The following is a 14,515-nucleotide window of genomic DNA, read 5'->3' on the forward strand; positions in this document are numbered from 1 at the left end:
GGCGCATCCAACTGAAAAACGAACTCCATCGACCCTATTAATCTAGTAATAAACTAGAACGGTACTCTGTCGAGACATACCTCCACCAGGCTGAACAGTTTATGTGTGTGTGTGTGTGTGTGTGTGTGTGTATGTGTGTGTGTGTGTGTGTGTGTGTGTGTGTTGTGTGTGTGTGTGTGTGTGTATGTATGTATATATATATATATATATATATACACTACCAGTCAAAAGTTTAGAACACCTCAATTTTCCAGTTTTATTGAAATTTACGCAGTTTAATGTCTCGATGTACTCTGAAATTAAGCGTAGAACAAATAAACAATTGGAGATAAAAAAGAAATCATTTTGTTTAACAAATTTAATTTAAATTTTTGACTCAGCAAAGTCGCCACCTTTTGCAGATATAACCGCCGAACACACTCGTGCCATTCTTCTACAATGGAAATCAAGTATTGTTCGGGAAGTTCTTCCCAACATTGTTGCAGAAGTTCGCACAAATGTGTGTTGCACTTGTAGGTTGCTTTGCTTTCACCCTTCTGTCCAGTTCATCCAAACAGCTCGATGGGGTTTAAGTCTGGAGACTGTGCTGGCCATTCCATGATTTGAAGCCGACCGTCTTGTTCTTTTCCTCGAAGGTAGTTTTGACATAGCCTGGAGGTGTGTTTAGGGTCATTGTCTTGCTGAAGGATGAACCCCTGACCACCTAGGCGTATACAGAGGGTAGTGCATGGCGCTGCAAAATGCTGTGGTAGCCCTTTTGGTCAGGGTGCCAGTCACTCTGTGCAAGTCACCGACTCTGGATCCAGCAAAAGAGCCCCAGACCATCACGCTTCCTCCTCCATGTTTGACAGTTGGTGCCACACACTGAGGAACCATCCTTTCGCCTACGCAACGGCGTACAAAAACCCTGCGTGATGAACCAAAGATTTCAAATTTGATCATCGGTCCATAAGACCTTCTTTCCAGTCTTCAGTAGTCCACTGGCTGTGCTTCATGGCCCAGGCAAGGCCTCTTTTTCTTATTTTGCCATCTTAGCAATGGCTTTCTTACTCGACCTGTCAAACCTGCAGCTCGAAGTCTTCTCTTCACAGTTGAAACTGAGACTTGCTTACTTCGACCAGTGTTAAGCTGTGCTTGAAGCTGTTGTCCTGTGAGACTCCTATCACGCAAGCTGTTGACTCTCAGAAACTTGTCTTCTGATTCTGTTGTGGCTTTGGGTCTGCCAGACCTCTCCTGTCAGAATTTTCTCCAGTTTCCAATATACTACTTCCTGCAGTGCAATATTGTTCAAATAATGCTTCAGAGGGTGTAATAACAGTCTGTCCAATACTGCTTTTATACAGACAGGGGTTTGTAATGAAGAAATCATCAGAGGTTGCGACACTCTGTAGAATTGTTTGCATCAACTTTCAAGGCTTAATTTACTTACGTTGCTGCAGAACAGAGCTGTAAGTTGTTAACCCATTACTTGTTCCCTGAAGAAGACCTTTTTTTAAACAATATAACTGTGCAATTTACATTATTTTCCCGTTTTTGCTCACCTTAACTTTTTCTTTTTTTTTACCTCGAGCAGTTTACTGCTTACCTTTGTACGATTTCAGGTTATTCACTGGACTTGAATATTGCTTAAATTTCAATAAAACTGGAAAATTGTGTTCTAAACTTTTTTTTTTTTTTTTTTTTTTGTTTTGTTTTGTTTTGTTTTGTATACAAGATCGAGGCTCGTGAAAGAGCGAACATTAATCACACAGAAAGACAACCGACACATAAAACATAACATAGGGAGCGTAGACAAGATGGGGAGAGAGGGGGAGGACACAAACACAACATTTGAGAGCAGGGACCGAGAGACATGAGACATCGAGAGATCTGAGAGAGGGTGAGGGCTTTGGGGGGGGGGGCGTGGGAAGGGGGCAGTGGAGAGGTATAAAACATATGGACACTGCCAGGACTTCCAGAAAGAAGTTGAATTTCAAACAAGGTGGATCTGGGGTGAATTAGCGGGGGTAGAAAAGATCAAGGTTTTGGATGGGGGAAGATAAGAGATGGTGGTGAACAGCTGTTTTAAAGACCTGGAGGGAGGAGTGGGATTGAAGGGAGTGAGGGAGTTTGTTTCCAGAGGCGGGAGAAAGAGGAATGAAAGAGTGAAGGTGAGCGGAGAGCCGAGATTTCGGCAGTTTAACCATCAGAGGGTGCTGGCAGATCTTGTGCGACCTGTAGGAATATTTGGGGGACAGAGCACAGAGAGAGCTGGGGGTGCAAGGCCGGAGAGGAGTCGGTAGAAGACAGAAAGACCACCTACCTGCCTGCGGTGAGTGAGTGAAAGGCCTTCAGAGATAGCTTCATCGCGGGAGATTCCAATAATTCTGAAAGCTTTGCCGGTAGTGCACGTATATATACTAGCAGAAGTACCCGGCATTGCCGGGCGGGGGGAGGGAAGGGGACGGGAGGGGAACGGGGGGGAGGGGAGGAGGGGAGGAGGGGGGAGGGAGGGGAGAAGAGGGGGGGAGGGAGAAGAGGGGGGGGAGGGGAGAAGAGGGGGGGGAGGGGAGAAGAGGGGGGGAGGAGAGAAGAGGGGGAGGGGGAGGGGAGGAGAAGGGGGGAGGGGAGGAGAGGGGGGAGTGGGAGGAGAGGGGGGAGTGGGAGGGTGGATGGGGGAGGGGAGGGGGAGGGGGAGGAGGGAGGGGGGTGGAGTGGGAGGGGGGAGGGAGGGGGGAGGGGGAGGGGTGGGGAGGGGGGGAGAGGGGGAGGGGGGAGGGGGAGGGGGAGGAGGGAGGGGGAGGAGGGAGGGGGAGTGGGGAGGGGGGAGGAGGGGGAAGGAGAGGGGGAGGGGGAGGAGGAGGGTGGAGGGCGCTTGCGAATCGTCGAATCAGCGCGCTGCTCTGCCACCGATTCAGATTCCGTGTATAATATTCCTCGCTGAAAAAAAATATGCATCTAAAGATGAAGAAAAAAAAACCTATGTGGTGTGAATGGCAATGTTCCTCGCCTGAAATGTGAAAAAAACGCAATCGCGCGGCAAGGAACATCACGTGATCGCTCTGAGCGATCGATTGCAACTCTGCGTCGTGTCGTGGGCGTGGCCAACGTGGCCTCATGCTCCCAGGTGATTGGCTACTCGAGCTCGAGGAGCCATAATGCGCTACGTTATGGCAAAAAATATGATCTAAAGATGAAGAAAAAAAAACCTATGTGGTGTGAATGGCAATGTTCTTCGCTGAAATGTGAAAAAACTGAATTTCGTGCGAACGCATAACTGTGAGATTATGGCGGCAAAGTTGGAACATCACGTGATCGCTCTGGGCGAATCAGCGCGCTGCTCTGCCATTCCGGTCATAATATTCCTCGCTGAAATGCGCTGAGGTAAAAATATGGTAAAAAAATATTATGAAATAAATTTTTAGGTCGGCCATGTTCTTTCCAGGCTCAATGGCATGTTTGTGCCAAATATCAAGTACGGAGCCTCATCCGTTTAGGAGTCTATCGGTAACATTACACATACACACACACACACACACACACACACACACACACACACACAAACTGTGTTTTTATATATACTAGGGCATGCCCGTACTATATATAAGCTAGGACGTGCCCGTACGTGGGTGCCCGTTCCTTGCAAAAAAAAAAAAACTGCAAAAAAAAAAAAACTGCAAAAAAAAAACAATGGTTTGGTCCATTCGCAACGACCACAGAACCCCCCCCCCCCCTCTATTTACATGAATGGTTTGGTCCATTCGCAAGCCAAAGCGAACGACCACAGAACCCCCCCCCCTCTATTTACATGAATGGTTTGGTCCATTCGCAAGCAAAGCGAACGACCACAGAACCCCCCCCCCCCCTCTATTTACATGAATGGTTTGGTCCATTCGCAACGGCAAAGCGAACGGCGAACGGCTAAATCGCCATAGCTCGGTAAGTACTTGTCCGATTAATTTCAAACCTTGAAAAGGCACATCCTCGGGTCCCCAGCAATATACCTGGCAAGTTTCAAGTATATCGGACCGGTAGTTGTCGAGAAACAGCGGTCACAGACAAACGTACAGACGTGACAGACGTACAAACGTACAAACGTACAGAGATTACTGGAATTATAGATAGATTAATATATACAGTCAAAACCTCGCTGTCTGTGATTTTGCCTATCTGCGCTTACCTTTTAGACACCCTTTATCTCCCTCCACGCCATTACCCCCTCATACCCGCAGAAAATTGAACCTCTCCTGCCTTAAACCCGTTTGGTTTTGATGTTTTTAAACACTTTACAATTTTGGATATTTATATTTTCCTTAATTTAACGTTGCGTTTACGGTATAGCCGAAAAATATAAAAATTAGAAAATTTGCATCTGCGTCTTCCGGTGTCGTGCCGCAACGTGGAAAAAATGAACCCGCCCACCTTAAAGTTGAACCAAATCCCAAATTTTTTTTCTGAAAACCATTTAAAATCATTAATCACGGTGTTAATTTGAAGGGTACGTTTTTTTGAATTTTTTTGCCAATCACACTTGAGTGTTGATTTTCGATTTCGCCGGTGGACGTCACATTATGAACTCACCTTGAAGGCGACTTACAAGAGAAACGGTGCAACTCGAGCTCAGATTTCGATCCTGATTCCTCCATCATTAGCAACTCTGGATGTTTTCTGCATGTTGAAACTGATCAGTAAGATTGTGAAGAAGCCTATTGGGGACAAAATTGGTGATAGAAACACTTTTGGAGAAATTGCAGATCCGTGTCGTTTCAAGCCTTGTGCGAGCGATTCAGATGAAGATTGTGGTTCGCGAAGATCGTGTTGGACATGATGACGTGTGGGTTGTTTGATTGGTGGAGTTTCTGTTTGGCGTTGTGTACGTGTGCATGTGATTCAAGGGGGTTGAGTGTTTTGTCTTTTGCTCAACTTATTCAGCTATTTGCACCATTTATTTTTTGCCATTTGTATCAGGAGTGTGTATTGTGTGGGTATATCGACGGTCCACCCTCACCTCCACCCCCCCCCCCCTAATCAAACCACCCTCTTGGTTATTGGCATGCCATGCCCCCAGAATCAATGGTCGATTAATTGGATGTCTTGTCGAGGACACGCATGCCATCCAAGTCAAATTTGTGGCCAGATTGCAGGTAATGACGTGCATTGGCTGACTGTGTCCCAAGCCTAACTTCCTCTTTTTCCTGCCTGTGGAATCGACTTCCACATTCTCTTCCATTTCACTCTTCCTTCCAGGTGTTCAAGACAGCTGTTCACCACCATCTCAAATCGTCCCCAATATAAAACCATGATCTTTTCTACCCCCGCTAACCCCAATCCCTCCTCCTTCCAATTTTCCAGTTTTTCCTCCTTGGAGTTTTCTTCTGTATCCATCTTGTCCACCCCATGCATGCCTGTTTTGCATCTGTCTTTGTCTGTACATACTGATTCGTTTCAGTGTACTAGCTCTTCCACGAGCTTCGACTATGTGTACAAAAAAGAAAAACTGCTCTATCATATTTATCTAGCCTTTGTTTCAAATTCCTTCCAGTTTCACCAGTGTAGAATTGGTCCCAATCTCTGCATGATGACGAATGGTAAACTACTCTGGATGTATCACCAGTTGATATTCTGTCCATTAGTTTGAAATGACATTACAGATGGTGCATCGAGGCTTGTGGGCTACATCAATCCAAGCACAGTGTACTATCTTCCCAATCCTTTCGGAAAGACCCGGGTTGTACGTACTACAGTACACAGTACAAAAGTAGGTCTGGCTCCTTCCATTCTGTCCGTTTTGGTTATATCTGTATGGTGGGGAGTATATCTACTGTGTGTGTGTGTATATATATATATAATATATATATATATATATATATATATATATATATATATATATATATATACAGTCACATGAAAAAGTAAGTACACCCATGTAAAGTTTTGACTTTTTCAACATATTTCAACATACAGCATTTTGATCTTCATTTCAACAATATTTATAGATAAAGGTGATATAATATAACAAATATCATGAAACATTTACATTTTGTCGTCCATTGTATAATTTAAATAAACATAAATGCAAATTTCACATGTGGAAAAAGTAAGTACACCCTTGGCTCTAATAGGTGGTATTGCCCCCTTTGGCAGAAACAACCTCAAGTAGGCGTTTCCTTGTTCCAGAGCACATTGTTCCAGAAGTGCTGGTCTTTGCCTAGGTGTTCATTGGCAAACTTTAGTCTTGCCCTGATGTTCTTTCTGGACAACAAAGGTTTCCTCCTGGCACACCTCCCATGTAGATCAAATTTGTGCAGCCGCTTTCTAATGGTAGACTCGTGCACTTTGACATCAACAGTGGCAAGAGCTACCTGTCGGTCCCATGATGACATTCTGGGGTTCTTAGAGACTTCTTTCAGCATCTTGCGGTCTGCTCTCGGGTCTGAACTTGCTGGGGCAGCCTGGCCTGAACAAGTTGGCAGTTGTTTGGAATCTTCTCCACTTGTAGATGATCTTCCGCACAGATGAATGATTGATTTCAAATTGTTTGGAGATCTTTTTTAAATCCCTTCCCAGACTTGTAGGCATCTATAACCTTCTTTCTGAAGGCCTCAGAGAGCTCTTTTGATCTAGGCATTGTGACGCCGCACACTTCAACAACAAAGAGCAAACCAAACTAAATGTCTGAGGTTTAAATAAAACAGGTTCCTCCAAGATCCTCTCTAACGATGTTATAATCATTTGTGCCTGAGCTGGTGCACCTGATTCTAATTTTAGGTATTTGAAGTAGTGATAAATGTAGGGGTGTACTTACTTTTTTCACATGCGAAATTTGCATTCATGTTTATTTAAATTATACAATGGACTACAAAATGTAAATGTTTCATGATATTTGTTATATTATATCACCTTTATCTATCAATATTGTTGAAATGAAGATCAAATAGCTGCATGTTGAAATATGTTGAAAAAGTCAAAACTTTACATGGGGTGTACTTACTTTTTCATGTGACTGTATATATATATATATATATATATATATATATATATATATATATATATATTGCCAAAGGAAAGTCCACACCCCCTTTCAAATTTTTAACAGTTTGTTGCCTTATAGCCTGGAATTAAATTGCATTAAACGAGACTTTTTCACCTTTATTTTCACATCATAACCGACAATGTCCAAGTGAAAAACAAATTCTTCAAATTTCAGAAAATGAATTAAAAGTATAAAACTAGAATATCTTTGTTGGATATGTGTCCACCCCCCTGAGTTAATACTTGGCAGAAGTACCTTTGACAGCAATTACAGCTATGAGTCTGTTGGGATGGTTCTCTACCAACTTTGCACACCTTGATTGGGCAATATTTGCCCATTCTTCTGTACGAAACTGTTCAAGCTCAGTCAAGTTGCGTGGGGAGCGTTGATGGACAGCAATCCTCAAGTCATGCCAAAGATCTTCGATTGGATTTTGGTCAGAGCTCTGACTGGGCCACTCAAGGACGTTTATCTTTTTGTTCCTTAGCCACTCCAGTGTAGCTTTGGCTGTGTGCTTCAGGTCGTTATCATGCTGGAAGGTGAACTTCCTTCCCAATTTCGGCTGTCTTCCCTCGGGCAGCAGGTTTTCCTCTGGGATTTTTCTGTATTTTGCTCCATCCATTTTCGTTTCTATCCTGGCAAGTGCCACAGTCCCTGCTGATGAGAAACATCTCCATAACATGATGCTGCCACCACCATGTTTCACAGTAGGGATGGTGTTCTTTGGGCGATGTGCTGTGTTGGGTTTGGCCAAACGTAACGTCAAAAAGTTCCATCCTGGTTTCAACAGACCACAAAACGTTTTGCCACATGGCATCAGAATCTTCGGAGTGTTTCCTTGCATACCTCAAATGGGACTCAAGGTGGGCTTTTTTGAGTAATGGCTTCCTTCTTGTATAGGCCAGACTTGTGGAGTTATTGGGTTATTGTTGTCACATGCACACAGTGACCAGTCTTTTTTTTATTCCATGGGCAAACTTTGGCACATCACGGATGATGAAGGTTGTGGTCAAGTTTCATTGAAATGCTATGTGTAGTTTCAGAAAAGAGAGCAAATACCTACTTGGGGGTAAAACCTGGACCCACTTTGAACCCCGGTAGACCCCCTTGGATCTCGATTTTTATTTTTCATGCCATGAACAAACTTAAGTTCCAACATACCAAATATCATTTCTGCCACATTTGGTTACAATCGCATCAGCAGTTTTGGAGAAGTAGTTGCAAGTGTTTATGGACTACGAATACAAGTTTTATGAACGAAGTGTTTATGGACTATGTTTATGGGCTACGGCAGACAGACTGACAGATGGAGGATGCGCCGTCACATAAGCTCCCCGCAACTACGTTCCAGGTGAGCAAAACATTAGAAACACAACAATTATATATACACAAAAGTTTATATTCCAATTGACCCTATAAATGAGACATGCATCAAACAAAACCTTAATCCTATCTCCTGACATAAGCCTTATTTACACACCAAGGCGAGACAGGGAAAATGAGAGCAAATGGATAGGAAGAACCTAACGAGGGACAAAATACATGGACAGAAAATAATCGGGGGCAATGAGATGATGAGGTGTGGTGTGGTCGACGAGCGGGTCACGAGGTTCTTTCTGCTCCACGGTAAACCCAATTGAGTGTGCAAGTGTCCATGCAGAGTTGGGGTTAGGTTGAGATGGGATCTTTAACATCCACCAATTGGGATCTTTAACATCCATCATACTGGCAGATGAGTTTACATCTTATTTGTCTACCTGAGGGGCAACACTTAGATTTGATGACCTGCCTGTGAAGCACCAATCTGCCAGTTTATAGTTCTGTCGAGAATCAAACCCTGACTCGACATCTCAAAGCCAAGTGCTCTACCTTTGCACAAACATATCAGCCATCTCCAGGTGCTGCATAACGTTATTGCCGGGCACCGAAGGGGGCTCGGCAATGACGCACGCTGAAAGGGAGTACTCAGTTTTCACTCTGGTTGTTTTCTTTCTTGCTTTCTTGTTTTCTTGGTTGTCCGGGTGATATCTCAGCCATCCTTTGAGCTAGGAAGCTGAAATTTCGGCAGAATCGTGAGCAAGTACTTTGTCAAAAACGGTATTTTTTGTTTTTTGATTAATCAATTAATTGATGAGTTATTTAATTATTAGTGATTAATTAAGTACTTATTTATTTCCTTTCTCTTCTGGCCATTATCTCAGGCACCTTTTGAGTTAGGAAAATGATATTTGGACATGCCAATGACAAAGTGATTTGGCTGTAAAAGATATATTTGATTTATTGATTAATCAATTAATAGATTAATTATTTAATTCTTAGATTAATGACTAAAATTTTTTTTTTTTAAGTTACAGATTCTGATGAAATGGTGGTGGTTTACGTGTTCTATTAGCGAATTGATTAATTATTTAATTTTTTAATGATTATTATTTATTTATTTTCATTATTAATTATTTCTTTATTTTATTTCTCATCTGGGCAATATCTCAGGCACCTTCTGAGCTCGGGAGCTGATATTTGGACATGCCAATGACCAAGTGATTTGGCTGTAAAGTGTATTTTTGATTTATTGATTAATCATTTAATTGATTAATTATAATTTATTGATTAATCAATTAATTATTTAATTTTTCATTAATGACTTATTTAATTAAATTTCTAAAAGATACGTCTTCGGATGAAGCACTTGTGGTTTAGTTATTGCTATTAGCCAATTGATTGAGAAAATATTTTATGACAATCTTTTATTGATTTGAATTATGCAATTGATCGATCAATTTATTGTACACCTCTCCCTCCCAATGCAATGCAGCCTCTATGAGCTGCACTGCGGTATTGCCGGGTGCCGGGGGTGCCGCGGCAATGCCGCGCTGTAGGATATTTAATTATTTGGCACGGGGGCGGTGTACTTTGAATGTATCTGTACTTGTCTCTTCTTCTTTTTCCATTTCACAATGACATCTCACCACATCCTATTTACCACAATCTATGAAGACTTTCGACCCACTTTTGTAAAGGATACCATAGGATCTTTCCATTCATACTATCCCAGGCAGGACACAAAGATTTTGATCATGTCACCAGTTCATTAGCAGGTTGTTCCTTGATGGGGCTATCCCTTCTGGTACTGCCTCCGAATTGTGGTTTCAGTTGAAAAAATTGGATTCCTTAGGTGATTTATCTGAGAAATAGAGAGCATATATATAGAGGAATGATTTTTTTGAAGTACCAACTTGGTTATCTTGACTGCATAACAAACATACTATTGATTTGACTCTGGTTTAATCTCTCATCCCATATCATAGATACTATCTTCTTGTGCAGAACTCAATCTTTTTCATCACATAAAAGACGAAGTTGGTGAGGGAGGTCAGCAGGAAGGTTGCTGTGAGAATGGATGGTCGGCCGGCTGTCCGCTCACTTTCACGAGCCCGTGGAGCGGTGTTGGCGAGACTTTCAAAGCGCGAGTGCTCGTCCCTCTCAGGACCCACAGAGAGGCCACCGGTCCGCCGCTTCGCAATCTTACCATCCGTCGTTCTGACTCATGACGTGAGTGTCTCAGCTTTTCTTGTAATCTCCATCCCATGTTGTTTTTGTGTCTTTCATGATGTTAGTTAGGCATAATGATACATCATTGGGTCCATCAATCATTTTATTACTTGCAAAATCGAAGATTTTTCAAGTATATTGGTCGGTTGCGTTTGTGGTTCTGTCTGTTTGTTTGTCTGTCTGTCTGTCTGTTTGTCTGTTTGTTTGTCACTGGTATACAGGTCACAATTTTCAACCGATCTTCACGAAAATTCACCAAATGGTAGAGTTGGTCAAAAGCAAGAAGCCCATTGTTTTTTTGGGGTCAATAGGTCAAAAGGTCAACATAGGCCAAAGGTCACCAACTTTGCTAAATTTCTAAAATCCTCAATTTTCATCCGATTGACTTGAACTTTGAAGAGGACTTGCATATCTGGTCACTGAATTCAACCACCAAGTATTTTTGAGGTCAACATAGGCCAAATGGTCAACATAGGCCAAATTTCTAAAATCCTCAATTTTCATCCAATTGACTTGAACCTTGAAGAGGACTTGCATATCTGGTCACTGAATTCAACCACCAAGTATTCTTGAGGTCAACATAGGCCAAATGGTCAACATAGGTGAAATTTCTAAAATCCTCAATTTTCATCCAATTGACTTGAAACTTGAAGAGGACTTGTATATCTGGTCACTGAATTAAACCACCAAGTATTCTTGAGGTCAACATAGGCCAAAAGGTCAACATAGGCCAAATTTCTAAAATCCTCAATTTTCATCCAATTGACTTTAAACTTGAAGAGGACTTGCATATCTGGTCACTGAATTCAACCACCAAGTATACTTGAGGTCAACATTGGCCAAAAGGTCAACATAGGCCAAATTTCTAAAATCCTCAATTTTCATCCAATTGACTTGAAAATTGAAGAGGACTTGCATATCTGGTCACTGAATTCAACCACGTATTATATTTTAGGTAAACACAGGCCAAAAGGTCAACATAGGCCATCATGTATCATTGGAAAACTTTTGGGGGAGGGTGGATTTTGCAAGTATCGTGCTACGCATGACGTTTTCTTGTTTGTTTGTTTGTTTGTTTGTCACCGGTCTGCAGGTCACAATTTTCAACAGATCTTCACGAAACTTCACCAAATGGTAGAGTTGGTCAAAAGCAAGAAGCCTATTGTTTTGGGGTCAAAAGGTCAACATCGGCCAAAAGGTCAACGTAGGCCAGATTTTTTATTTCCTCAATTTTCATCCGATTGACTTGAAAATTGAACAGCATTTACATATTGAGTCACGAAATAGGGAAACTAACTATTTTTGAAGTCAAAAGGTCAAAGGTCGACTCAAGGTCAACCTTCCAAAATCATCATTTTTCATCTGAAAAATCGTCACTTTTCATCCTGTTGACCTGAGCTTTGATCAAGATTGTAAATTTTAATCTTCATGAAATGGAAAATTTGCTGTATCAATGGAAAACTTTGGGGGGGGGGGCAGATTTTGCAAGTATCGTGCTATGCATGACGTCTTCTTGTTTATTTGTTTGTTTGTCACCGGTCTACAGGTCACAATTTTCAACAGATCTTCACGAAACTTCACCAAATGGTAGAGTTGGTCAAAAGCAAGAAGCCTATTGTTTTGGGGTCAAAAGGTCAACATAGGCCAAAGGTCACCAACTTTGCTAAATTTCTAAAATCCTCAATTTTCATCCGATTGACTTGAAATTTGAAGAGGACTTGCATATCTGGTCACTGAATTCAACCACCAAGTATTTTTGAGGTCACCATAGGCCAAAACGTCAACATAGGCCATCATGTATCATTGGAAAACTTTTGGGGGAGGGTGGATTTTGCAAGTATCGTGCTACGCATGACGTTTTCTTGTTTGTTTGTTTGTTTGTTTGTCACCGGTCTGCAGGTCACAATTTTCAACAGATCTTCACGAAACTTCACCAAATGGTAGAGTTGGTCAAAAGCAAGAAGCCTATTGTTTTGGGGTCAAAAGGTCAACATCGGCCAAAAGGTCAACATAGGCCAGATTTTTTATTTCCTCAATTTTCATCCGATTGACTTGAAAATTGAACAGCATTTACATATTGAGTCACGAAATAGGGAAACTAACTATTTTTGAAGTCAAAAGGTCAAAGGTCGACTCAAGGTCAACCTTCCAAAATCATCATTTTTCATCTGAAAAATCGTCACTTTTCATCCTGTTGACCTGAGCTTTGATCAAGATTGTAAATTTTAATCTTCATGAAATGGAAAATTTGCTGTATCAATGGAAAACTTTGGGGGGGGGGGGCAGATTTTGCAAGTATCGTGCTACGCATGACGTCTTCTTGTTTATTTGTTTGTTTGTCACCGGTCTACAGGTCACAATTTTCAACAGATCTTCACGAAACCTCACCAAATGGTAGAGTTGGTCAAAAGCAAGAAGCCTATTGTTTTGGGGTCAAAAGGTCAACATAGGCCAAAGGTCACCAACTTTGCTAAATTTCTAAAATCCTCAATTTTCATCCGATTGACTTGAAATTTGAAGAGGACTTGCATATCTGGTCACTGAATTCAACCACCAAGTATTTTTGAGGTCAACATAGGTCAAAAGGTCAACATAGGCCAAATTTCTAAAATCCTCAATTTTCATCCGATTGACTTGAAATTTGTATTAAATTTGTATTAATAGTTTGTTTGTATTAATATTTCCAGGGATGGTTTTAAGATCTATGTTAGGTTATTCCTCGTCATTCCCGTTGCTCCAATAATCACTGGTACAATTTTCGGTGCTCTTCAGCTTCCACGATCCTTTGTCTTCATTTTTGAGGTCTTGGTATTTGGTCACTTTCTTGATTTCTGCATTGTTTAGACCTAGATCACTCGGTACTGACACCTCAATTAGCAATGTCTTTTCTTTTTTTGTACCTCTACTATATCCAGTCATGATGCGTTATTTTCTATGTTCATGCTTGAATGGATCATCAGGTCATACGTTAGCATTACCCCCTTCTTCTCAATTATTGCTTGTTGGTTCATGTTTTTTGGATCATGTTTCCATGAGTTTTGTGGAACTGGGATATTGAGACTCTTGCAGATGTGCCAGTGGATTACTCGACATACTTTGTTGTGCCTTTGGGTGTACAGTTGTTCTAACACGAGTTTTTTTACATCCTGTTAGGAGGTGGCTTGTACTTTCTGTTTCTACTTTGCAGAACCTACACTTCTCCGATTGACTCAGTCCCACTATTTTCTTAAAGCCATTCATGTAGTGTCTTTTGTCTTGGGTATTTATAATGATTTGTTCTCCATCGCAGTTGAGCTGACCTCTTCTTAGCTATTTCAAAGAGCCTTCTTTGTCTACTCCCAATCTGTCCAACTCTTTCTTTTTATACCTTCCTGCTCTTTTATCGTTTTCTCAGTTGTCAGTGTATATCTGTTGATGTGTTGATTTATATTTTTTTCTTTCATCTTCTTTGCAATAGTTTGGGCTGTATTTGTTGCTGTTTCGGTTTCATGTGTGACATCTTCCATTTGCACCTGTCTTTGCAAATATTTTGCTACGTGGGTTAGGGATGCCTTCTTTGGCTTGCTGTCTTCATGTTTGCTTACAAATTGGATTATGTGGTACAAATATCACGACTGTACAATTTCAACTATGTCGTCACCAGTTCCCAATTTAACCAGCATTTACCATGACAATAAATAAGGCCCAAGGACAAACACTCCAATGAGTTCACTTTCGCCTGGAAAAAAACTGTTTTCCCATGGACAACTGAATGTCCCTTTATCAGATGTAACAGGATTTCATGGCATGGTTTTTAAAAAAAATACTTGGGCTCCACAAGCTCATAATAGAGCTGACACACACACACACACACACACACACACACACACACACACATTAATGAGACAAACACTTAACACGGCCACTGAGCTTGGGGGAAGTACCGTCACTTCTAGGGATACTCTGGGTACCAGC

At 41.6% G+C, this 14,515-nt stretch overlaps 1 protein-coding gene across 4 annotated transcripts in view; it reads left to right on the forward strand.

The window, feature by feature from the left end:
* The window catches only part of LOC137439066 (dedicator of cytokinesis protein 9), a 160,197-nt gene that overhangs the window by 11,299 nt on the left and 134,383 nt on the right, over positions 1-14,515 (forward strand). For 3 of the 4 annotated variants that reach the window (XM_078767730.1, XM_078767733.1, XM_078767732.1), the window contains exon 2: positions 10,318-10,561. In XM_078767730.1, coding sequence (XP_078623856.1) covers positions 10,406-10,561 — 156 coding nt within the window. In that variant the 5' untranslated portion in view covers positions 10,318-10,405. The remainder of the gene's footprint in view (positions 1-10,317; positions 10,562-14,515) is intronic. The other variant, XM_078767731.1, reaches the window with a different exon arrangement.

The sequence above is a fragment of the Myxine glutinosa genome, chromosome 13 (genome assembly GCF_964187855.1).
Source record: "Myxine glutinosa chromosome 13, kmMyxGlut1.1, whole genome shotgun sequence".
NCBI lineage: Eukaryota > Metazoa > Chordata > Myxini > Myxiniformes > Myxinidae > Myxine > Myxine glutinosa.